Source organism: Equus quagga, chromosome 5 (genome assembly GCF_021613505.1).
Source record: "Equus quagga isolate Etosha38 chromosome 5, UCLA_HA_Equagga_1.0, whole genome shotgun sequence".
Taxonomy (NCBI): domain Eukaryota; kingdom Metazoa; phylum Chordata; class Mammalia; order Perissodactyla; family Equidae; genus Equus; species Equus quagga.
In genome coordinates, this window is record NC_060271.1 from 33369557 (window position 1) to 33396359 (window position 26803).

At 36.5% G+C, this 26803-nt stretch overlaps 1 protein-coding gene across 15 annotated transcripts in view; it reads left to right on the forward strand.

The window, feature by feature from the left end:
- The window catches only part of EIF4G3 (eukaryotic translation initiation factor 4 gamma 3), a 314955-nt gene that overhangs the window by 153786 nt on the left and 134366 nt on the right, over positions 1-26803 (forward strand). For 10 of the 15 annotated variants that reach the window (XM_046660843.1, XM_046660844.1, XM_046660849.1 and 7 more), the window contains 5 exons: positions 2200-2232; positions 12760-12939; positions 13514-13628; positions 19878-19975; positions 22706-22828. In XM_046660843.1, coding sequence (XP_046516799.1) covers positions 2200-2232; positions 12760-12939; positions 13514-13628; positions 19878-19975; positions 22706-22828 — 549 coding nt within the window. The remainder of the gene's footprint in view (positions 1-2199; positions 2233-12759; positions 12940-13513; positions 13629-19877; positions 19976-22705; positions 22829-26803) is intronic. The other 5 variants (XM_046660847.1, XM_046660855.1, XM_046660854.1 and 2 more) reach the window with 1 other exon arrangement.

The following is a 26803-nucleotide window of genomic DNA, read 5'->3' on the forward strand; positions in this document are numbered from 1 at the left end:
AAAGACCCCTCTTAACAAAAAAAGGGAAAAAAAAAGAAACGAAAGTTTCTATCTTTAATATGAGCCAGCAGCGACTACAGTTTGTTCTGTTGCTTACAGTTACCCGTAGGACTAAGACTATTGTCATTCCAAATGGAAAACTCAATAGCCAATGGTGACTAGTGCAAAATAGACTAGGGTACTTTCCCACTAACTTAAATTGTGTTTTTAAAAAAAATATATGTATAATGTTATAAGGTCCTCTTGCTCATAGAAAGTTCTCTTTTGACTGGAACATTCCAAATATATAAAGTTTCAACTTTTATTTTAGAGCCTTAGAAATGGAACCTTTCTGTGGAACAGTGATAAGACAGGTACTGCTGTACTCAGGTTAATTTTCCAATGTGGCCCCTCTCTCCCATTTTCTTCAAAAATGTCATGAAGAAACATCTCACTTCCACCCCCTACTTTCATACCACATGGGTGGTATTCCCTATTCTTGAAACTTGATGTCCATAGTAGAGGTATGATCTGTTTTCTTTTCATAATTGGAAAACTGAGAATATAACACCTCAGTTTCTTCAAAGAGGAGATGTTCTGCAAGAAGTGTAGCTGCCGTTACCATCATTCTGAAAGACTGTTTGACACTGGTTAACAAATGCAGTGGCTGACCTCATGCACTCTAATCACATAGGTCATTGAGAGCTCTTTAAGTTATGCTGAATAACTTCAAAATATGTTAAGGCACTTTTCATTACTTGAACAGTAGGTGACATTTTAGCTTCTAGGGTGAATTCTTGATGGAACTGTCTTCAGTCATCTGCTACATTGTGGTGTGCCTCCTCTGCAAGTTTTTGAAAAATTTTTATATGAAATAATGGCTGTTGGGGAAATAATTCCAAATCTCTTGAAAATACTGTTGCAGGGAATTTAAATTCTGAGGACAAGGCATTGTTTCTTAGTTAATCTTCAGTCTAATTCACCTGTAGTGACGAGCTGATGGAAGGCTCTATAGGAAAGAAAACAACTGAAGATAAATATTTTCACTCCTTAAATGTATTATATAAAAGCCCAGAATGGTTTGCATTCAAAACTACTTTCTAAATATTTTCTTTTCACTGTTAAAGAGGGTGGTTAACATTTCGATGGTTAATGTACCAATAGCCAGTACGTGATACTACGTGCCCACATATTTTTCTTTGTCTAGTGAAATCACGTTGGAAGCCCTATTTTGTTCTGATGAAGAGTTATTTGATTTTATAGGTTTAGTATGTAAAATTTTATGAGTGAAAAAGCTTTTTCTTCCATTCTGAGTTAGGGAAATTAAGAGTTGGAATATGTATTATCCACTTTCAAGTACTCTGTGATTCAGCTGAGGAATTATGGTGTTTTTTTTGCTTTTATTCTCAGTATCAGATAGCAGTAGGTACATATGTACAGTATTGTACTGTTGTGTATAAAGAGTAATTGAGAAATTTGACTTAACTCTTTTTTTCTTGAGCTTATAACAGTAACACTTTGATTAATAATGTTAGAGAGTGATATTCTTTACCAGCTGTTTGCTTTGATATGTCTGTTATTAAACTTGACTAGTTAATTGCATTTAAACATATATAATTATATATTTAAGTATGTTATTTTTATATATGTATAAACATATACGTATATGATTCTTTAACTGTAAGAAATAAAGGAAGATACTGAAACTTCCATTTCATGTGTGAGATACCCCATTTAACTTAAGTAAATTTGAAATCAGTCCTGTTACGTTCTTTATTTCCTCTTGGATATTATAATTATCTCTTGGCCGTTTCTTGTAATGTAAAAGCATTTATCATTCTCTCCAGCTCTATCAGTTGCATAAGCATACTTTTCATGTTTGTCTTAAATATAACCACTTAGCGTTTCAAATTTTCTTTTGCTTTATTTTAGAGTTTTTAAAAAAGAAAAATTCTGCCAGAGAAGCACCCTTATGTGCCTAACAGCTTAGCTGTTTCTCTCCTAGCTGATAAAGGGCAAACTATTCCTGGTAGTGGTGTTAACCTGTTGAATCTTAGTACCTGTCTGTCACTGTCCTGCAGCAAAGCTTTGACTGTTTGTGTTTTTTTTTTCTTGTGGGTTTTTTTCTTTTGGCATATTGTGTGACATTTTGGTTTTTGTTGTGGTGTTTCTGACTCTTTGTGCCTTTCCTTTTGTGTTTGTTTTCCCTCCTTTTCTCAGTTTGCAGCGGGGCCTCGACCTGCCCATCATCAGGTACTGTACTCTTGCCCCTTCACTATCACCCTTAACTAATAGGTGGGGGCCGTAGTAGCTGCTGACTCTTAGAATGCTGCCAGTCCCTAGAACCACTCCAGCTGCTCAGTCTGAAGTAATTCAGTTCTTTTGGTCCTACTCTGATTTCACAGCATTTTGTTATTAACAAACCCATTTGCTTTTCTTTACGGCACAACTTAAAAGTAGGTCTTTTTCCTTCCCAAAAAGTAATTGCTCTGAGTTAAGAGAACCTTGGAAAATGTTAAATATGTTAAACTCTCTCAGGTTTTGTAGATATCTGTATTAAGTTTAAATTTAACAGAATGGAACAGGCAACATTCTAAGGGTTTTCTGTTAACATTCCAATGTAAGTTGTATTGATATATCAAATAGCATTAGTATTTCTAAAACCGCTTAATCTCAGTTACTAACTTAGACCTAATAACAAATTGATTAACAATAATATACATTCATTTGCTGCATAGAATTATCTTTGTTCTTAGGATATATAGGAAAAGATTCCTTATTTAATTTTAATATTTTTATCCTATTGTTATTTTTAAATGAAATGTTATATAAGTTACAATTGTAAAGCTGTATATCCTGACACCAGTTTATTTAGCACAAATATACTAGAGGAGGTGGTTTGAGATAAAGAAGATGACTTGCAGGGTTTTTTCCCTCAAAGAGGTTTTTATGGAGTGTTCTGAAACATTTCCTCCTGCTGTGGTAGAAAGAGTCTAGGCTTTACAGTCTGACGGATCTGGGTTCATATTACCAGCTCTACTGTGTAGCCAGCTGAGTTAAGCAGATCTTTTTCTGAGCCTCAGTTTCCTTGTAAGTAATATGTGGATAAATACCCTCTACATTAGAGATGATGTACTTAAGTCATCTGACGGAAAATAAGCAGTCAATAAGTGGTAGCTATTTTTTTTTTTTTTAAAGATTGGCACCTGAGCTAACAACTGTTGCCAATCTTCTTTTTCTTTTTTCTGCTTTTTCTCCCCAAGTCCCCCCAGTACATAGTTGTGTATTTTAGTTGTGGGTCCTTCTAGTTGTGGCACGTGGGACTCCGCCTCAGGGTGGCCTGACGAGCAGTGCCATGTTGGTGCCCAGGATCTGAACCAGCGTAACCCTGGGCCGCCGAAGCGGAGCATGAATTTAACCACTCGGCACGGGGCCAGGCCCTCTATTTTTAATATTGTATGCAGCATAGTATGGTTTGATAAAATGGGAGCAATGTTAGCAGTATTTACCTGTGGTATCATATTTAGAGTTCTTAGTACTGAGTAAATGGGTGTTGTTTAATTGAGGGCTATCATGGCTTAATAGTGGTTTAATCCAAGGCTCTATTTCTCAAAGTGTAGTCTTTCCAACGTAGACGATGTGACAGCCACGCAGCTTCTGTGCTGTTAAAAGTGCTTTGCAGAAGAACTCAGATGGTTATATGAAGTGGATGGCAATTCTTTAGATTTGATAAAGAAAGAAACTCAGGGAAATTTTTCACTATCAAAAAGTAGTATCATGAAGTACTTTAGGAGCTTGGACTTCTGTCAGCTAAAAGTAGGTTTGGCTCCTCCTTATTAACTGAGTGTTCTTGGGTAAGTTATTTACTGCTCTCATCCTCAGTTTTCTCATTTGTAAAATGGAGACGGTGTTAATACCCGTCTCAGGACTGATGTGAACAGTAAATGAGATAATGCAAATAAAATGATGAGCACAGTGTTTGACGTATACTAAAAATCTAGGAGATAAGATACTAATAATTCAAAAACAAAAAGATAACTCCTTAGGTAAAAAGATTGATTATAACTTTTTTAAAAAAATTAATCAAGGGCCCTAGAGGGAAGGCTTAAATTTTAGCCACGTACTCCTGACAGAGAAACCTGGGAGATTTCTGCTGAAGAAACAGAGTAAAAGAAACTATTGATTCAGAAAAGAGATTTCTGAGATTCTTGATAGCAGTGGTCCTCAAATAGGGACTTGATATTTAGGCATTTATAGTCAGCTTTGGGAAAATCTGTTTTCTAAATTTTCTTCTGAGCCTAAAGGCTTGGTTGCATTTCATCTTTCCTTAATTCCAACAACCAAGGAAATCTTTAAGGAATCTTTATGAGAAAAGGTTCATTTCAGTCCTGCCCATTTTTCCTGTGTAATGATTTGACTCATTCGTAGGATTGGTCCTTCATTTAGCTGTAGGATGATGCTTGTGAGATTACAGTATGTTTCAACCATTAAAAAAAGAGAACTATGTATGTGTATATATTTATTATTTATTCATAGCAGGAAAAATAATTACCTTCTGGCACTAGTTCTTGAAGATGGGTTCTTGAGATATGGCATTGTTTTGGATACGAAAACTTCAGTAGCCGTCTGCTTTTTACTTGGGCATTCTTCCTTTCTAAAACCAGTTAGAATTTCTTCATTATACCACAGAGAATTGAGTAAGTAAGGAAATATATAACCTTGACTCAGGCAGCAGCAGTAGTTACCTGGAGTAGTAGAGGAGCGGAGGAGCATGGGGTTCAGGTGGCCCTGCTGAGCAGAAGGTACCTGACCAGTGCTGTGCTGTGGTGTAGGGTAAATTGTTGGGAAGAGTTTGCTATTGTGTATCCATGGATGTAGGGGCCAGTTTGGTTTGTTGCACTATGGAATTGGTTGACATTTTTGGTGAGATAACCAGTTTAGGAAAAACTGTCTTATAAATTGCAATGTATTTAGTAACCTTTGGGCTCTAAATGCCAGTAGAATTACCCCAGAGACAATTAAAGAACAAAACAAAGCAAAAAATACCTTCATCCATTTCCAAATACCCTCTCTAGAGGTGATAGGTTTTCCCGTTGGAGGATCGCTGACTGAAGTTTGTATTTAATAGGATCTCCTCCTCAGATCTAAAGTCAGGTGGAGACCTAAGCCTGACAGATTCACAGAGAAGGAGATGCTCAGAATAGAAAACACAACAGAGACTTGTGTAATGAAAGCAATACAGTGAAAAACAAATGTCGAGTGGTATATAGGGAATACCTTTTTAAAGGAAAAACATCCATATCCAGGGATATTTTTGGTTTGTTGTGCTTAAGATTTAAGTTGAATTGAAAATAAAAGTGATTTTTTCATCTATGGCTGTTTGCTTTGGCTGGAAAGAATAAAATATTAACTGTTTAGGTAAGCTATTTGGAGGTAATTCCTTGTGAAAAGAAAATACCATCATCCAGTTTGGTAGTCTAGAACCCTTTTTTTTTCTTCTTTGTAAAAATCTGAATTGAAACAAATAGAAAGATTTTGGATAGTAAAATTTGAAGTTTAATAGAACCAAGAAACTGCTATATGATGTGTTTCTTAGAACTTCTTTTGAATCTTTACGTGTGGCCAGTTAGGGGTGTTTTTGAGTCCCTTGGGTCAGGAATACCATGCTCCAATTAGGATTACGTCAGCCACGTTTTCTTCCTGGTACCGTCAGCTTTTGGCTTTTGCTGTAGATAAATAAGGATATTCTATTCTTTTTGCATTTTATAACCTAAAGAGAACTTTAGATTAGAATAAGAGTTTTCTTCAAAGGTAAAAAGAAGTCATAAGTAATTTTATATGCAAAACACCGTTGGCTTTAGAAATATGTCAACTGTTTTTACTCTGATGTCTGAAAATCCCAAGGTAATTAGAAACTGAAAGAACAGAACATACACTCAGAATTAAAACAGGTCACTTGGTATAATGTAGTTTCTGGCTTGTATTATGAATTTCATGTCTTTGGTCATTGAAATTTGTGTAGTTGTAGTTTAAGTAGTTACTTATGTTCCTGTATTTATTTTGCTTTTGGGTTTCACAAGAGAGATCAAGTGTTGGTTATATACTATGGCTGAGTAATCTTTGCCTGAGAAAGACCAGGGAATTGGTATTGAAAAGTGTTCATAAAACTAAAAGATTTTGCAGTGTGTTGATATATGATTTTAGCTTACATATGCTGAATAATATGCCATATTCAAAGCGATTGGATTTAGTGTAAACAAATAATAAGCTTCATAAACCTTAACAGTATTTGGCATCAAGGAATATGTTACCTGGTAACAAGCATTGAAACTGTACATGTTTTTCTGTTGTAGTTTGGTTCTTTTTGCAAAAAGATTAAAAAGAAAAAAAGAAACAAGTAGCTTATGTTGATTTTTTTTTTTTTTTCATTATTATCACTGAGGGTTTTTGTACTCAAAGTTGTGCTGTTACCTTTGAAATCCTAGTTCCTGGTAGAGAAATATTTGTATTGCTCTAGGCAGTTTCTTAGATTTGGAAAATAAGATAAATGAGTGCTTAGAGCTTACCTCTGGGGCCAGACCTGGCATGTCAGAGTTTAATGGATATTAATAGGGAATGAGATCAAGCATCTATGCAGTCTTGTAACCAGAACTCTTGGATTTTTAAGGGCTTGATATAAGTCAGTGATGGGCAGTTTTATCTGGTGCCTTTTTCACAAGGAGTTGTAGGGTTGCAGCAGAGACAGTGAAGAAAATATAGGTTGAGAGTTAGCATTACTGGGATTCAGTCTTAGCTGTCCTACAAATTGATCTTGGGTCTGTTTTCTTACCTGTGAAATGGATAAAATATGTTCATAAATGATATAATATTGAAGTATTGTAATACTAGCACCTATTTCCTAAGGGTGTTGTGAAGATTAAAGTATCTGCCTGGCACAGTGCCTAGCACATAATGAGTCCTTGTCAGTTTCTTTTAGCGGAAAGACAGCCTGCCTTTCCCCTTTTCCCAGGCTATTTTTATCTCTGAATGAAGTGTTCTATAAGCATGTTAATTTCCCAACTCTGCATTATGATCTGACAGAACACTTTCTTGTTCCTGGCAGAATCCTTAAGGATTTCTTTCCTACATCTGACATAATCCTCTAGGGCAGCGCTGTCCTATAGAACTTTCTGTGGTGATGAAAATATTCTGTATCTGGGCTGTTCACTATAGTAGCCACTCACTAGCCACAAGTAGCTGTTGAGCACTTGAAATGTGCAATGCAGCTGAAGAACTGAGTTTTTCATTAAATTTTAATTTAAGTAACCAAATATGGCTAGTGGCTACCATATTGGACAGCTCAGCTCTAGGCCTTACATCTCCTAATTCCTGTGAAACCTAAATTATGTGATATTGGCCATGTGCAGGAAAATCCAGAATTTAGAATGTGCTAACCTTCATTATAAATTGTTGTAAGTCAGCAGAATATCTGATGGATGCTTGAGTGATATCCTATTATGTGGACTCTTTACTGCTTGTCCCTTGGTAACTTGTCAGAAAATCATAGCACTATCATTTTTCTCAAGAGTACTTTAGAATTTTTAAAGATGTTAACCTGAAGAATTCTTAATTGCAAATCTTACTGGTTATGCCTCCTGTAGATTGAACTATATTCTGCAAAAAGCTAGGGCTTTCAGAAGCATGTTTTCGATATGGTTTTTATTCCTTTGCAAATTAATTAAGTACTTAGTGGATTTTTTCCATATGGGAAGAACTAATGTGATTGAATAGGATTTTTCTAGTTCCTGAAAATGAATAGGTGTTTTTCAAAGAATTTCTGATTGTTATGTAGTTTTTTAGAGATATCTTTGTCTTTTGATGATTTTAGAGCGCAGTCTTGAGAAATGACTTAGTATAATTACCAGCATCTTTGAAAAACATTTATTACTAATGTTATTGGCCAGGAAACTTTGGGTAATGGTATAATTACTACATCTTTAGAAGAATTTTGCAAGAAGTGACGTTTTCCTTCTAGCTTCTAGAGTGTTTCTGTGAAAGTCAGCAATCGTGAGTACCCGAAATTCAGCCTCTGTTTTAAATGTATCCTAGCCCTTTGGAGTTGCCGAAAGTACCACTTCAAATGAAGGCTGTCACCTTCCTCTGCCGTTCTCCTGGCATACTAGTGGACCATTGAAAGATAAAAGACCTAAAACAGATTGAAACCAAGCTTGGCGATGATACTTAGGTTGTGCATGGTTCCTCTCTTCTCTGCCTAGTCTTTTTCAGCATTTTTATTAGTGACTTGGATTAATGACCATGCTTGTCAAACTTGCTAATGGTCCTGTAGTTTTGATATTGCATGATATATTCAGAATCCAAAAAAATCTGTACAGTCTGAAGTGATGGGTTGAAATTAGCCAGATATATTTTCAAAGGAACAAAATACAAGAGTCCCTATAAGAACTTCAAAACACAACTATAAGAGTACACACAGGAGTGAAGAACTTACTTATTACTAGGTTATGTATAAAAAAGATTTAAGGGTTTTAAATGATTGTAACTGAGTGCCAATCAGTAGTAAAATGTGGTTAACAAAAGAGCCCCTGTGATTCTTCATTTCATTAATGGAAACAGAGTTGGCTTGAGAGATATATCGTTCTTTCATTCATCAGCAGATATTTATTGGGTGAGGACCAGGTACATTCTGGGCAGACCCCACTTGGATATTTGTGTTTGGTTCTCTATTTATGAGACTTTGAACATTGGGAGCAGACTGAGAGATAAAAGTAACCTGGGCGGGGAGTCCAAAATCTTGATTGGAGGGACAAGGGATAGAGGGTGGTGAGTGGCTTGGAACAAAAAATAGTGGTGTGAAAGTTGGCAGCGATGGCAGTTTGAGATAACTTAGAGGTTTGTCACTTATGGAGAAGAAAGATTTGACTTCGATGCGATTTTAAAGATAGGCATTGGACCAGAGAGTAGATGATGTAGAGAGAAAAAATTGGAACCAGTTGAAGGAAAGACTTTTGCAGTGTCAGAACTCCATTGAACAATGAAATGGAACTGTGTCCTGAGGTGCTAAAGTTTCGTAACCCCAAGGTCGTGTCTTATAAGAGATTCAAACTTTAGGTATGTGGTTAGACTAAATTGTCTGTACTGTCCTTCCATCCAGCGGGATTTGATTCTTTGTCACTAAGTGGAGAGGAAAAAGGGCTTTAGAAGCATTGCAAGCAGTTTTGGAAAACCCATTCACACATTTAAAAAAATAATCTGTGGTTTGCTGCATGCCCACCCCATGGAATCTTAATTTCCTGATACCTTTCTAGTCCTGTAGATACTATTAGAATCTCTAGTGTGTGCGTGTGTGTGAGAGAGAGAGACAGAGAGACAGAGAGAGAGCGAGTGAGTCTGCTTTTTAAGTGGAAAAACAAAAGCTCCAGATAGCCTGTCCTTATAAAAATCTCAGTGCAATAAAGTTGAGTAAAAGTCAGTCTGTTAAATGTTCTCAAGGATATAAAAGCATATGAACAAGTTTCAGTTACTTTAAGGGAGATAAAGAGTCTTATAGATAGAAGAAATTTGTTTTCCTGAATGGTAAATATGAATTCTGTGAAGTAACTGATGGAGCATTTTTCTTACTAGGATGTGCCACTCATTAGTGTAGTTGGATAAAGGTCCTGCCACATCCCTTCAGCCTTTGAAAAGATTTCTTCTGACTGAAAACACTTGTTTGAAAATATGAGGGGTGTTCCATTTCATGAGAGGTAGTGTGTGTAACAGTTAAAAATACAGACCTAGAACCTGATTGTTTTTAAATTATAGTTGGGAGACCTTCAGCCAGTTAGTTAATCTTCATGTCCCTCAATTTCCCCCTATATCTAAAAGAGGTGTTAATGATAGTATCTGCCTTAGATGTTTGTTGTGAGGATAAGTTAATATATATGTATAGTTCAGAATGGTACCTGGTAGCTAGTAAGTGCTATATAAATCTTCACTGTTGTTATTTAATGTGCCTGTGAATTTATTTTTCTACTTAGCTTCAAAGCTGAAATCTTAGTTTATAAAAAATTATTGTATGTCCACAAAACCAGAAATTTAGTGTTACTGACTGAGCTGTATGTTAATATTAGGACTATCATTAGAAACACTTGTTTGTTTCTCTTTCAAAACCACTGAAAAAAACAGTCTTATACTATTCAGAAGCCTCCTTGAATAAGATGTAACCTCAGTTATTCTAGATAGGCTGGTTAAAAATCCCAGCAGAGCAGTTGGAAAATAGTGGTAAGAAAAGTACTCACATATAGCAAACTGTTAAAATTGTGGAAAAACTTTGCCCATATCTGTTTTTCTTGCTCTGCTTAAATTAATGGATTAGTTTCCCCTGTTCCCCCCCCCCCCCCCCCCGCCCATAACAGCATGTCTCTTTCAGGCGATAAATACTTTGACAAATTTGATGGTAATATAACCACATACAGCGAATCATCACCTGTATCTATTTGATACTCTCTGTCTTGGCTGCCCTCTAGAGTTGGTGGAAAAGGGTCTTAGAGGATTAATCTTTTTATCTGCTGTGTCTGACATCTAGTAATACTCAGTAAGTCGAGCAGATGAATATCTCTCTTTTCCTTGAGGCCTATAACAGTTTTGTGGCTCCCAGTATATTAAACAAGTTATAAAAATGCTTAAATTCATGCCTGAAATATGTTTACAACTCACATACATTCATAAATAATAGGTTCTATCGCCTATGTAATTAAGAAAAGTGAAGTCTACTATGGAAAGTTTACTAGTTTAGTATTCTTGGTTGCAGCCGACAGAAATTCTTGTGTCTGTCACCAAAACTGTGTCAGTGCAGATAACTAGAAGACTGTTGCTGTCATTGTGGCCCAGCCCAGGTTCCTGTGTTATCAACTTTGCCTCTTGTGCTTTCTTGTCATCTCCATCAACTACTCTCTGTGGCCTCCCCCATCTGGTTCTCTCATTTACTACATTCTCCCACTATACCTTACTGTCTATTGCTTTTCTCTCCTTAACTTCTTCAGGGCTTTCTTTGCCCTGGGGTATGAAGGCTGAATGGGATGAGCCTTGGGCACTGGATCCTGATTCTTCTAGTTCAGCACAAGGTGAAAAGTTACTTCTACCACCTGTGGGTAGCTTCATGCTTAAGAGTAGGACAGGATAAGACCTGAGTGGGCCCAAAGATCAAACTCAACCTTACCTTTATTTGGACCAAGAGCAACACTCATGTCTGGAATTGTGAGGCAACTCAGGAGATTCTGGAGCTAGATGACATTTTTAGACTATTATTATATTTCCCCATTTTAAAGCTGTAAGTGGTCTCATATGCTTGGTTAGTTGAAAAGAGCAAGTTTCTGTCATGAAGAGTCTGTTATATATTGAAAAGTTTAGTTATTTTTTAGGACTTTTGCAAACTTTAAAATAACCAAGGGCACTTTTATTATTGTCTTACCTCCATTCAAGAGGGAGAGTGGATCGTGGAGAAGCTACATAACTAATGCCAAATCACATAATAGGTGTCCATGAAAGCCGAGAATAGGAATCAGTAGTCCCAAGTGTACGTGTGCCATTAAGCAGACATTTCCTGTCATGCTGTTAGAACTTGTGGCTACTATTAGAATATTTTTGCCACTGAATTAATTTTTTTAGTTATATGTGATGTGATTCTTCAATTCCATGTGTCCTTGAATTCTCAAGTGGAGAATTGTCATTCTGATTTTCTAATCTTCCTTCTTCTCCTATTGTTACTAAATAGAAAGATGTTTATGTTGAGCTGCATGCTATGTCCTGCCCCTTCCTACTGATCTATAAGCTTTTCCATTGGCTTTCTTTCTGTTTCCTGCTGCTTTCTTGCTTCATAATTGAAGGGAGGATTCAGACCCATCCAGGTAACAAACTATTAGTTCTGCATGGCCTCTTTATTACTCTATCCTTTTATTGTTATTACAGTGAGATTAATTGTTTGCTGATGAATACATGCATTCACATGAAAATTTACCATTGGTGTATTGTTTCAAGGCTAAAGCCTACAGTGAGAAGCATAAACAATCAGAGGTACTCATTGCCGTTTGAGAGATTTGAGCTCTGCTCTTTCCAGACCGTTCTTAAGCCTGTCTAGATTCTCCAGTTTCATTGCAAACTATTTGAGAAAGCAAAATTGGGTTTGACTTAGTCTGAGGTTGCCACTTTTTTGAAAAGGAAGACTTTTCCCATAATGTGACAGTTGACATGTGACAGCCCTATAGATAGTTTTAATTTAACTTGACCCTGATATACTGAGATGAAAATTATGTCTAGAGAGAGTTCCTGTTCTTCTACATATTTTATAAATGACTTGAATGGTAGTTTTTTAGGGGATTACTTTTAATAAGTTGATAAGCCACCTATTCTTTATGAATCAGTGCTTTCATATAATAGAACAACTTTTAGGGAGACATCAGCTACCCCCTTTGTTGTATTTTATCACACATTTTCAAGTTAATAATTATGGTACAGAAGTTTGAGTTTAAATTTGCTGACTTCATTTTTAAAGTGAGACTGCCCTACTATTTTCAGATGTGACACAACATTGATGAAAACTTGACCCAGTGTGCCTAGTGTGGAGTATTTTTTCTGAACCCAGCCATAGGCAGTTTAGTCTTTTTTCATGTATATTGTATTTCTAATTCAAGTTGATAAGATTTTTATTAGTGGAAAAAAGAGGAAAGCTCAAGATAGCAAAATTTATATACTCTTTGTAAAAAAAAAATTTTATGTATGTATATTTTTTTCTCCTCTCCCCAGTTTTTCCAGAGGCCTCAGATACAGCCTCCTAGAGCTACCATCCCGAACAGCAGTCCTTCCATCCGTCCTGGTGCACAGACACCCACTGCAGTGTATCAGGCCAATCAGCACATCATGATGGTTAACCATCTGCCCATGCCATACCCAGTGCCCCAGGGTCCTCAGTACTGCATACCACAGGTAAAGTATCTCTCAGGCCCATGTGGTCCAGCAATAGGGTGAGGATTAACCTAGATTCTCAGTCTCAGAGGGAGCAGGAAGGGTGGTTGATGACATTGGATTTTAGTGATGTGTGAACTTTTTTGTTGGTTATAAGTCTAGTTAGCCATTTTGTCATTTTCCATAATACTGAAAGGAGATATTTCTCTATGTCTTTGCTTAAAATTTTCTAAGATGATAGAGAAATTGTTTTTATCTTCTAGCTTTCTTCCCATCCGTTCCCTGCAACTACCTGCCCTAAAATAGACTCAGTAATTATGCTGTTCTTGTGATATCATTCAGTGTTGTTGAAAGCTGCCAGCCTGAAATAAGTTTACAGTGAGCTGATGTCTGCCTGTGCACTGATTTGCTGTTGGCTTATCTAAGTCACTCCTTTCTTTTCATCCTCATTGCATCTTGATGGCAAGCAAGCATTTTCAGTGTGTTTAATCGAGTGTCTTCACGTCATTTAAATGATTCTCTTATACACACCTTTTTTTCCCATAGTGAGCTACCTTCATATTATTTATAAATGCCTATCATTTCTCTCTTCTAGTACCGTCATAGTGGCCCTCCTTATGTTGGACCCCCACAACAGTATCCGGTTCAACCACCAGGGCCAGGTCCTTTTTACCCTGGACCAGGACCTGGGGATTTCCCCAATGCTTATGGTAAGTATGAAAAATTGAGTTATTTCTCCTAGTTTGTTGTGTTTATTCCATTTTGTTTGTTTGGCAGATCAATTTAGGCAAAGAGATTTGGTGGTGTGTAAAGGATTTTTAAATAAAATGTTGCAAATAGTTCTGACATGAAAGCTACTTTTTAAGAGAGTGGCTTACAGGGAAAGAGTATTATAGAGAGACATTTAGTTATTGACACCTTCTGAAGGAGCTGGTAATTATCTTGCAAAGAGCCCATGTCTCAAGGTGCTGATACCTGCTACTAACTCATCATTACTTAGATGTTTACTGGGTTTTTGCTGGTGGCATAAGTATACCTTATTTCCCTTCTGTGATTTCTTTTTCTCTAAGTATTTACCAAAACATTTGTTATGTTTTCCCACCAGAATCTAATATTGGTGAAGGCAGGGACTTTTATTTCTTTTGCTCACTGCTAGGACAAAGGTAGGCAGGCACTGGGAGAATATACATCTGATGAGTGAATGTAATTCAGGATACCCATGATTACTTTTCTGCAAAATTGTGATAAGATCTATGTCTTGGGAGGTTTTGAGGATGAGTTAAATGAAAATGCCTTGAAAAATTACTAGTCTTTTTAACGTAGAGAAACAAGCACCATGCTTATACTTGGTATGTGAACCAATACTAAACTAAGGAGTAATACAAATTATTCACTTTATTCAATAAATTTCTACCACATACTACACTTGTTTTGTTCCATAGAAAGTGAATTATAAAGGATACAATCAGCAGATACTAGAAAAATTAAGCTTTAAGATTCAGTAAACGTTGATCTTTTCCATTACCAGCAAGGACATATTAAAATTTTAGTTTGTTCTTTTAAGATGGTAATCTATTAAATCTATGTATCCACTAACCAGTTTCCTAATATTGGGATTTAGTAGCTTGATTAAGAACCTTTACAGAAGAATTTATTGGTATTAGAGTAGCCCAAGAAAGTTTCTGTTAGGTTTAGAGGTGAAACAGACAAAGCAAGCGTTACCTGGCTTTCCTTCTGTTAGAAAAGGGAAAGCATCTCTATTACCTTGGTCAGTATTACTTATGAAACTGCTTCAAATATATGTGTTTATTTAATGTCGCTTTATTAAGTTATATTTTTACTAAGAAATATTTGATATTTTCAGATCTGTATGTGTTACATATATGTGAGTTTCAAAGTAAAGTAATAGGTGCACATTAACCAGCTTTGGTGTAGAATATTGCCAGTACTGTTGAATATTCCTTGTGTACCCCTTGAGAACTTAGCCTGAAGTCACAGATTTTACACAATTCTAGTATCTTTGTTGTTGGGTCTTATTCTGAAAGCTTAAATCCAATTAAAGTTATTTTTAAGTGTCATATTGACTTGCTATTATCTAGAATTTATTGAATAGAAAAACTGTAAGATGAGATTGTGTCAGTGTAAACATGCTAAAATTAACAGTATTTCTCTTTCAATCCAATGTTGCAAAGGGAATGCGATTATATTTTCTAATTTACAAAATCATTTTGAAAGGTATCTCACTGAATTCTAGTCTACTTTTTATTTATAGTTTACATAAATGACTTTTTGACTCAGAAAATGTCATCATTAAAGCTCATGTTATCAGTCTGCCAGCCCTCTTCATTGCTCTTAGTGCTCCTACTGCAGTATATATGGAAACAACATAGATGAATTTACTAGTACGGAAATATTTTGCTGATTTTTATATATATTATATAACATTTTGGCTTTATTTCTATTATAGATGATATTCTTTTTTTATTGAAGTCACATTGGTTTATAACATTATATAAATTTCAGGTGTGCATCATTTTATTTCGATTTCTGTATAGACTACATGATGTTCACCACTAATAGTCTAGTTGCCATCCTATATTTGTTCATTTTTATAAAAAAGCAGTATATTGAGGTACAGTTGTATCTCAGATATTGTTGATGTTTGTTTCCTTTGATAAATATTCTTTCTTCCCCAGGAAATTTTTATGCAGATTAAATTGCCATTGAGTAAACAGTTTATCACTTAGATTAAAACGCTGTTTCCCTAATTTCCTTAAGATTAGACAAATGATCTTAAAGTAATTTTTCGTTATGAAAGTAACCAAGTTAGTGATGAAAAATACAAATATTATAGAATGTATAAAGTTGAAATAGCCAATTTTTCTCTCTCCCACTCCCTAGAGAAATAATGATTTAACAGATTGGTACATATTTTCCATTTATATCTAAACAATTTTTAACACAAATGGGCACATACTATTTGTAATGTTCTAAAATTTCTTGTTGTTTTTTCTTTTCCTATCTCACAATCTATTTATGGACATCTTTCCATTTCATTACCTTTTGAATTTCAAACTACACAGTATTCCATTTTAGGAATGAATCATGATTTCTCAATCCAGTCCTCTACGGAAAGAAGTTTAGATTATTGTCATTATTTGGGCAGATATTTTCAGAATCCTTTCAGGATCTTATAGCACATATGTTTGATGTTTATGTTTGATGTTTTGCCAATGAGAAGAAATCTAAATATTGACTAGAGCAATGGTTCCCAGATCTTTCAATATCATGGCAAGTAAAGTAAATATAAAGTAAAATAAAAGAAGGGACACACAGTACTATTACATTTTAAATTTTGCCAATAAGACTTTTAAAGAAAACTGCTCTGTACTGTCAGTATCATTTCATATAGGAAGACTGTTTTAAGAACAAAGGAGTAGGACTGAAATATTTCAAAATAGGAACAGTCCTTTCCAAAAATGTCAAGTTTGCAAACCTATAGTTGTGTGTGTGTGTGTATTTCCTGGTTATTATTGTATAAATTTTGCCATGTATCAATGACACCTTTTGTACAGACTGGGGTTTGAGGACCCATTGATCTAAAACAGGGGTCAGCAAACTTTTCCATAAAGGGCCAGATAATAAATATCTTAGGCTTTGCAGGCCACATTGTCTCTGTTTCAACTCTTTAACTCTGCCATTGTAGTGGGAAAGCAGCTATAGACAATAGATAAACTACTGTATGTGGGTGTTTTCTGAAAAATACTTGATTTACAAAATAAATGGCATTGAGCTGGATTTGGCTCGTGGGCTTTAGTTGGGACACCCTTGATCTAGACGAACCTACCTCATTCCATGCGTAAGAGGAGACATAACTTGCCTCATTGATAAATGGTATGCAAAAGTTATTTGCCTTTTTTTTTTTTTTTTGGTGAGGAAGATTGACCCTGAACTGACACCTGTTGCCAGTCTTCCTCTTTTTGCTTGAGGAAGATTGTTGCTAAGCTAACATCCTTGCCAGTCTTCCTCTAATTTGTGTGTGGGATGCCATCACAGCATGGCTTGATGAGCAATGTGTTCATCCGTGCCTGGAATCTGAACCCATGAACCCTGGGCTGCCAAGATGGAGCACACAAACTTCACCACTACACCACCAGGCCAGCACCTGTTATTCACATTTTTAATAAAGTAAAATAAATGTTTTAAAATTTGCCTGACTATATAAGAAGTTAAAGTAGTTTTAAAAGAAAACTGTTGTTTGATAGGGCAGAATGCCTGCTCTCCTGGGGTCACAGTTGACTTAATGTTTTACTAATTGTGTTTAACCCCACTATATTGAGATTGTCCTTTTCTGCCAGGTTTATTAAGGTGGTATTTATTGTATTTGTGTTATATGCCAGCCTGTACCCTAGTGATATTCACTCAAAACGTTTCATTAGAAGAATCTAATTTTTGTTTTTTAAAGGATGGTTCACCTTTTCGATCTTATTTCACTTAGCTTAAAAAATATGGCAGAGTGAGCAGATTATATTGCTTATCTAGCAGCATTTGAAACCAATTTTAGAGGTTGTTTTCTGAGTTTTGGAAGTAGTGACATAAAAAGATAGTATAGAATCACTCATTTGACCTCTGCTTTGAGATTGGTTTACCCATTACTGTAGGATGGCTAAGGTTTGTCTTTTTATGTTGAACTTATTGAAATCCTAGTCATGCCCCATGTTTAGGCCTTTTCCAAATCTGATTCTCCAAAACTGATTGACAGCTGCTGAGTTCTGGTACTACAAATTGTACTGCTTCCAAGATACTCCACTGGAAGATTGTGGTGATGGTGGTGGGCATGGTGATGATGTTGAACAGTGATAATAGAACCAACTTTATTTGACTGTTTACTAAAGGACCAAGGCTTTTACCTGTGTTAACTACCTTCGTACACATTTCTCTTCTTCTTTTTACTGTGATTCAATTATCCATGCTCCCACCAAGGGCCAGTCTTCCACTTAGGCACCAGATCCCATTGTGTACCCATTTAAGGCTGTTACTCCAACCGTTCTCTTCTCTCTTTCCTGCAGTATCACTTTTTTTCTCCCTTAGCTGAATTAGTCCCATCAACATACAGCCCTACTGTTTTATTCCCGTCTTTAAAAAAAAAGGGGGTTTTGACTTCATATTCTTGTCCAGCTATAGCCCATTTTTCTGCTTCCCTTTATAGTAAAACTTCTAAGAAAAAGTTATCTGTACTCTCTGTCTCCATTTTCTTTCATCTCATTCACCGTTGTATCCACCCTAATCAGGATGCACACCCGCAGTCAAACAACTCTTGTCAAGGTCACCAGTTAATTCTACTTTGCTGAATCTTAGTTGACCTCTCAGCACCTTTTGACGTAGTTAAGCACTCTCCCCATTCTTGAACAGTTTTCTTCGCTTCAACCACTACCTTGGTTTTATTTTTCATCTCTTATGCTGTTTTGTTTTTATATCTGTGACCTTTAAACAAACATAAGAGTGCCCCAAAATTGAGTTCTTGGGCTTCTTTTTTATTTGTACTCATTTCCTGAGTTATCTAGTCTTATGGTTTAAATGTTGTCCATATTTTACTAATTCCGAAACAGATACCTATTCTCTGACTCCAGACTTGTATCTTTTCCTGCCTAGTTGGTATCTCCATTTGAAAGTCTAAGAATCTCAAACTTTACATGTGCAAAATTGAACTCCAATTTTTCTACCCTAAACTCCACTCTTCCTCTAGTTTTCCTCATCTCAGTAAGTAAACAGATAGCACAGTATATAACACCTTCATTCTTCCACTTGCTCAGACAAAAAACCTTGAGAGTTTTCCTTGACACTTTTTTCGCTCACACCCACGTCCAATCCATCAGCAAATCTGTGGGTTCTACCTTCAAAATGTCCAGTATTTGACTGCTGCTCTCCACTTCTAAGTATTCTGGTTTAATAGTAATTATAATAATGGTCAAAGTTTTGAAAATTACAAAGGATTTGTTGAGAGTACAAGGGGTAGGTAGAAGATGATTTCAGGCAAAAGGGTAGTATAGTCAAAGGCGTGAACAATGTGGAAGAGATTGGTGTACTCAAGGGATAGGAGTAAGAAAAGGTTATAGCTAGAGCAAAGGTGTAGAGTTTGCGAGTGGTAGAAAATGTGGTTAGAAACCTAGAACCTGGATTCTTAGTGTCTGGACTTTATCTTTAGGCTGCTTGTTCTCAGCCTTTTTTCTACCCCCAAAGTAGGACAGATGCCAAGCCTTAATGGTGGCTCCCTATGGCAGTTGTTCTCTGTAAGTAGAGAGAAGATTAGACCACCCGCAAACCCCAAGATGATCAGATAGATTCTCCTGCCCCTGGCCAAACCCACACACAAAACTCTTACACAAGCCCTTCTTTGAGAATCATTCACTGCTGCAGATAATGGGCCCCCACAATAGATTTTTTTAAAGCAGTTCTATAGTATGATTATAGTCAGGTGCCGCATAACAATGTTTTGATCAACAATGGACCACATATATGACGGTGATCCCATAAGGTTAGTACCACGTAGCCTAAGTGTGTCGTAGGTTATACCATTTACGTTTGTGTAGGTGCACTCTATGATGTTCACATAATGACGAAATCACCTACCACGTTTCTCAGAATGTGTCCCTGTTCTTAGGCATTGCATGATTGTAGTGTTTTGAAAAGGTAACTCTAGTGGCAGCCTGCAGGAGTCGCTTATTTAGTTGTTTCCATATTGGATCTTAAAGAAAAGGTAGATATTTATGAGTATTTGAGAATCCTTCCTTGACCAGTAGCTGGAGAGGAGCTAGTAGAAAGAGATGAATAAGAAGAATGCTTCTTTTTGTTTGTTACTTTTTTTCAACTGATTGCCCAGAGACATAGTGCCATTTGTAGTTTTATAGTGGTTGACGAAATAACTGAATGCTTTTTTTCATTCTTTTCTAATTCTTTAGGAACGCCTTTTTACCCAAGTCAGCCAGTGTATCAGTCAGCACCTATTATAGTGCCTACGCAGCAGCAGCCCCCTCCAGCCAAGAGAGAGAAAAAAACAGTAAGAGATCTGTATTTTTCTTATTTTAACATTTACTGTCCATTCATTTGTCAAATAAGTTTACCCACAGCTGTAATCATTATTCATCTCAGTCCACAAATGACTGCCGTTTTTTGTTCCTCCCTTACATTCTCACCAGTAGGCCTGGAGGATTTGTATGGGTATATGACTGGAAGCTGCAAGCAACATTTGCATAATATCACTTTTCAACATGCACTGAGCTAAGTATGCTAAATGACAGCATGCCCTCCAGCTTTAGGACTGGGAGGGTTTAGTCTGCTAAGATCTTACTAAGTAGGAGAAATTTGAGCTCAGTTTGTAGCATCCTGATTGTCCTTTAGCTCTAGTCCTAATCAGCTCTACCTCCAAATATGAACTGACAGGGGAGAGAAATAGCACAAGAGAAAATGAGCACCGTATTAAGGATAACAAAAATCTTTCCTGTGGAATAGATTCATTTTAAGAAACAGAAAGCAGAATTGAGAAAATATAGTCTAATTGGTTTCAGTCAGTTACAGGGGCTTTGCCTCTGTCTAGTAAGGTAGGCCCAAGAGAATTAGAGTTCAGTAATACAGAATTTACATCACAGAACTTTTGTAGAAGAATGGCTTGCAATCTTTTATCCATCAGAACACAAACAATGGGTGATGTTTATGAGAGTCTCCCTCGTTCAGACAGGTAAGATAGGTGGGAGTGACGTCATAGCAAGACTCTTGAAAGTGCTCTCATTTAATAAAGATTAACAAGATTCAAAACTTTGGTTCTTTATTATCAGAAATAAATTACTTGTGCACGTCATAATAATCAGGACATGCCAGTGTATCGTGACACTAGAGTTGAGAAATTATGCTTTGAAAATGTTGAAACAGCATGGCAGATGTTGGACTTGAAGAACACTCTCAGAATGCAGAAAAATTAATAAAGAAGATAATGAAAATGGAAGACAGTAATAATAGATGTTACTGAAGAAGAAAGTGGAACAAATGAATTAGAAGCAATACTTAAAGCGAGTAGAAATGAGTTTCTATACCTGAACAAATAGCTGATGTTAGAACTGTTACTGAAGAACTACAGTTGTCCCTCGGTATCATGGGGGGTTGGTTCCAGGACCCCGGCAGATACCAAAATCCGAGGATGCTCAAGTCCTTTATACTATAAAATGTCATAGTATTTGCATATAGCCTACACACATGTACTTTAAATCATCTGTGGATTACTTCTAATACCTAATACAATATAAAGGCTACATAAATAGTTATACTTCACTGTTTAAGGAATAACGACAAGAAAAAAAAAGTCTGTACATCTTCAGTACAGATGCGACCATTGTAGGCCTGTCGATCCGCACTTGGTTGAATTCATGTTCGCAGAACCTGTGGATACAGAAGGCTGACTGTAATCCAAAAAAAGCTTCCAGATTCACATGATTTTATTAGTGAATTCTTTGAGATTTTTAAGAAGCTAGGGCTACGTCGATTAAGCTCTGGAGGTAATGAGAAGCAGAGGGCCCTTTATGTCTCAGCACTGTCCCAGGATGGAAGACCTAGAGTCAGGTACTTCATCTCCATTATAGCACCATCTCCACTGACATCTATGAGCATAGGTAACTTTTAAAAAAATTAAAAGAAGAAAACCATACACGTTCTGCATCTTGCATCCTTTCACTTACAAATACTTGTTTTTTTTTTTCTTTTAAGCTTCAGTGCGTAGTTGTGCATCCTAGTTGTTAGTTGAGTTCTTTGTGTGAGCCACTGCCACAGTATGGTAACTGACAGATGGGTGGTCTGGTTCCATGACCGGGAAATGAATCTGAGCTGCAGCAGTGAGACTGCCGAAACCTTAACCACTAGACTACCAGGGCTGGTTCTTACCAATGCATCTTGATGATCATTCCATATCAGTAAATGTAGATCTTATTCTTTCTACTGGCTGTTTGGTATTTAATTGTAAGGATCTCGCTTTTTGGTTGGTTGCTTGGTTTGTTTGTTTTGAGGAACACTAACCCTCCTCTTTTTGCTGAGGAAGACTGGCCCTGAGCTAACATCCATGCCCATCTTCCTCCACTTTATACGTGGGACGCCTGCCACAGCATGGCTTTTGCCAAGTAGTGCCATGTCCGCACCCGGGATCCGAACTGGCAAACCACGGGCTGCCGAGAAGCGGAACCTGTGAACTTAACCACTGTGCCACCGGGCCGGCCCTATTTTAAATTATTATGTTCTTGATTGGCCTTTGGTATGTTTCTGTGTCTTTGCTGGAACAAACAATATTGCAATGAGCATTCTTATGTACATATATAAAGTTGTCTGCAACATAAATTACTAAGTCCTAGGATATGTCTTTCATTTTGTTAGAGAATCATGTAAGACCTTTAAAACTTTATAGAGTAACTTCCATATTTTAAAACTGTTTTATTAGGCATTGTAAATAAAATCAGTCAGTTTGGCAGTGCTTACAAGACAAGTGTTAATACTTTACCTTTCTGACCTAGAAATTTAGCCAACTAGGTCTTGTTTTAGCTTGTTATTCTAATTAGTTCATGTCAGAGCTAATGGCCTAAATTTCTTTGAATGACCCCACGTGTTTCTGTGATTGAAATAAAGTCTGATGTGGTACTCAACTTTGATATTTGACAGGTTTCCTAGTTTGCAACTTTAATATGTCATATGCCTGTAACTCTACTACATAGACACCCATCTGTGAATATGCCATCTTATTGTAACTTTATAGATAAGAATTCGGGATCCAAACCAGGGAGGTAAAGACATAACAGAGGAGATTATGTCTGGAGGTGGCAGCAGAAATCCTACTCCACCCATAGGGAGACCCACATCCACACCTACTCCTCCTCAGGTAAGACAGTGAGCCATGGTGGATGGTGGTGTGTATTTGTTCACTAACCTCTACTGAACTCTTCTTTTTTCTATAGCCACTTTCTGTGCTTTCCATTTCCATCAGTTGTCTCATAGCTTCAAATATCTAAATGATATTTAAACAGACATGTTTCTCTTTACAAGTTATTATAACTTTCAAATTTTTATTGGTGGGATTTTTGTGTATTGTCTTTACCTTCAGAGTATAGCTGCTGCCACTCTTCCTAGTGACCTACTACATGATACCAAAAGGAGCTGCAATCCTGCAGAAACCTATCATTAAATGAGTATCTTATGTTTTCAGTACAGAGCCTTAGGAATTAAGTGCTGCACTATGTGTTAATGCAAACAGTAAGGTTAAGAAGTTGAACATTTCACTGAACAATGTTGTTTGAGATAATTGCCTGTGTTAGTCAAAGCATACCTAGCTGTATTTAAGATATACCCATTACCTTTTAGGACTACATTAATGAGCTTCTTGAGTGAAAGGGGTGTCGTCTTTAATTATTTACAAGGATTATTAGTAAATTCTGTCAGTTAAGCACCTTTTTGTTCTTGTTGCAGAATGTGGTTATCATGGTCTTGTTAGAGTTTACATTCTTGCTTTTAGAAATCAAGACATTTCAGGAGGAGCTGGAGTTTAGTAAATTACAGTAGAGAATGGAATCCCCCAACTTGGACCAGATTTTGATTTCATCACTGGGTCACTTTAAATTTTGGTAAACCTTTCAGAGGAGAAGAGTGATTTTTCAAATCTTCAAAATATCTAAAGCGAGAGCCCAGCATATAAAACAGATAAACCCAAATTTATTAAGGAATAGGGGGCTGCTTCCTTTCCCCTCTTGTGCCCGGATGGTGAGATATTCCTCAGAGACTCATTTTTACAGACGAGTGATATGGATGATCAAATATAAGGCATTTCAGAATGATAGATGATTGACTTGATTTTAGTAGTATAGTTTAAAAAAAGTTCTTGAAAATTGAGATCACAATAGATGGCTGAGTTTAGAACCCCTTGAAAATCTGTAAGTTTTGAGTAAGCCTAAAACTTGGGCCTTTGTGTAATGATGTTGATGATAGTTTCTTCCATCATCTAGATAAGTATAATATGTGATCATCTAGATAATGTGAATTGTAGTGTCAGATTAGTGATCCTTAATAGAACTTTTCACCATTCCCACTATTTCCCCAGGAATATTCCGAGTCTGAAATGTTGAAGAAGATTTTATATTTAAGCTCATCCCTGGAAGTGAACATGGGTCAAGCATCACTTACACATTTAAATTATCTACTTATGTGCGGTGTTAGGGAGGGGTGTACTAGAGCCCCAAATTTGGGATTGGTTGATCAGTGCAGTTAAATTTTGGTCTTTATTTTCCCACTTTAATTAAGATACTGTTACTGTCAAGCCATATAATTGACAATCTTCTGTTGATTTGTGTCTAAATTCTCAGCTTGAATACGCGTTAGTTTATCTTTTTGCCTTTTAATTCCCTGTGGAGTTGGTTTGTTTTTCTTTAATCTTACCAAGCTTCATCCTACCCTCTTCTGGTTATCCCTCTGTCCTTCACCACAGAAATCCTTTTGCTCTTTATCTTTCCCCCGGGATCACAGGACTAAATATAAGTATATATGTTTGAGTGGTCATAAAGCACGTTAAATGTACATTTTAGTTGATAAAGACCATCAGTCATTAATTATAATGTTGATAGTTCTTTTTGAGGTGTAATATCGTCATGAAGCATTAGTTTGTTTTATTAGGTGGTTTGCATTTAAATCCACACTTACCAATCTGTTGTTTTTCCGGATGCGTGAAATTCATAGAATGAACAAATAGCTTTTTAACAGAGACATACATACTAGAAATACTTCATTTTTCTCTTAAGAAAAGCAACAGCACAAGCATCATGATGGCAATTGAACTTGGCTTCATTGTCCAGAAATTTATACAGTATTGCACGTAGAATAGGAGAGGACATCCCTGATGAAGGGAGGCAGTCATTACTGCCAGATTGTCATATCACGTAAGAATATTGACCCAGTGTTTCAAAAGAAGCTAGAAATCTCTATTTATGTAAAAAAGCTGCTAGTTTTAAATGTTGACAACTAATTCAAGTAACAAATAGCACTATACCAGCCAAAGAAAACTCATTAGGTTTAGCCTAAAGGCTGCTAGCTTGCAACTTGAGCCTGATTCTAGATAGATCCTGAACCACATCCTAGTTAGTAAGACTACAGAGGAGACAACCATCTGCATCAGAATTTATGACTGAATAAACACTGTATTGCGTTTGGCCTTATGGAATACCTGCTTTCAGCCACAATTGCGTATGCTGTGAACAGCAAAACATTTGCCTATCATTGAGCTTGTCCCAGTTTCTTTAAGGGAGACAGAGGACACTTACTCCTTTATAATTGGTACTCCTGTGAGGTGTATGCAGAGAATTATGAAGGTGCAGAGGTGACCAAGTGACAGAGTTGCAGCACAGACTCAGATGAGTTGGATCACAGAAACCTATTAGTGGTGGTACAGGTGAGATAGTATAGGAGAGAGGTGTAAAGCTTTGGCTTAAAATCAGACATACTAGGTTTCAAGTCCCCAGTTCCACTACTTAATTTTGTAACTTTAGCCAAATTACTTAATCTTCTAGAGACTTTAGCTTCCACATTTAAAAAAAGTGAGGAAAATAAAACCTGTCATATAGTTATAAGGATTAAATGAGAAAAATACTTAAATTGCTTAAGCTCAGGGCATAATGATCATTCAGTAAATGTTATCTGTTATTAGTGTTATAATTACTTTTATTTCAGGAGGCACAGAGAATGACTAGAAGAGTCTGGGAAGGCTTCACAGCAGAGTTGCCATTTGATCTGAGTTCCCAGACTGGTATTCACAAAATCGAAAGAGAGAGAAAGGTATTTCAGGCAGAAGGGCAGCATGTGCAAAATGGCATATGGAGATGGGAAATTGGATGAAGGGAGACTATTGTCATTTCAGGTGATAAATTAGGAAGTCAGTTGAAGGAGAGGAAGCCAGTTAGAGAAATATTCAGCAATTGGTTACTAAGTAAGTAGGGATTAGAGTGACCGTTTAATCTATCATCTAAATTGGGGCAGTTTTAGAAATGAATAGGAGTGCTGTTAATACTTTTGCTGGGACAAAAGGCATGAACCAGTACTGTCCATGTAAACAGGGATGCATGGTTCTAGATGTAAGAGAGAGGGAAGAGTCAGCTTCAAGCTTAGATACCTGGATTTATAGTAAAACATAATGTGGGGATGTTTGAAGAGATAATGAGTTTGATTTTGGCAAGCAATCAAGCTAAGAAGAGTTGAGAGACTGCCTTGGGTGAGGAGAGTGTGAGGAGGATGGAGAGGAGAAATAGGTTTTCGCTACTGCTGTTTTTACCCTAAAGAGAAGATTGAATTTGAAATTCTTACTGCCTAAATTTTAAAATTATCTATGAATAACTCCTGGAGATTTTATATTTCAAATGTAAAGAAAATATATCTATGTGTATATGTGTGCCCATTCAGATAATCACAGTATGCATATAGAGGTGCTTGGATGGACATCACAGAGTACCAGAACACTTGCGTTGGTCTTCACTCTATCACTTAGAATTATACTGTTAGGTCAGAATGTTAAGCCCTTAAACCCCTCTTTTTTCATCTGTAGATTGTACGAAGTAATCTCAGAGTTCCCTTTTAGTTCTTAAATTTTATTTAAGTGGGAAAGAAAGGGAAATTTTTGTTACTTTCCCTCAGCATCAAAATCTGTCAGCTATATCTCTGTTGTTGATCGAAATAAAGCACAGGGAACATTTACATGTTAAGAAATGTGCTAGCTGCCTGAAGTCATTATGGGACCCTGTAGGGTAAAAATAAATACATGCTGTTGTATACGCAAAGCTTCCAAAGTTCTCTACTTCCAAACTGATAGGGTGGTGTATCA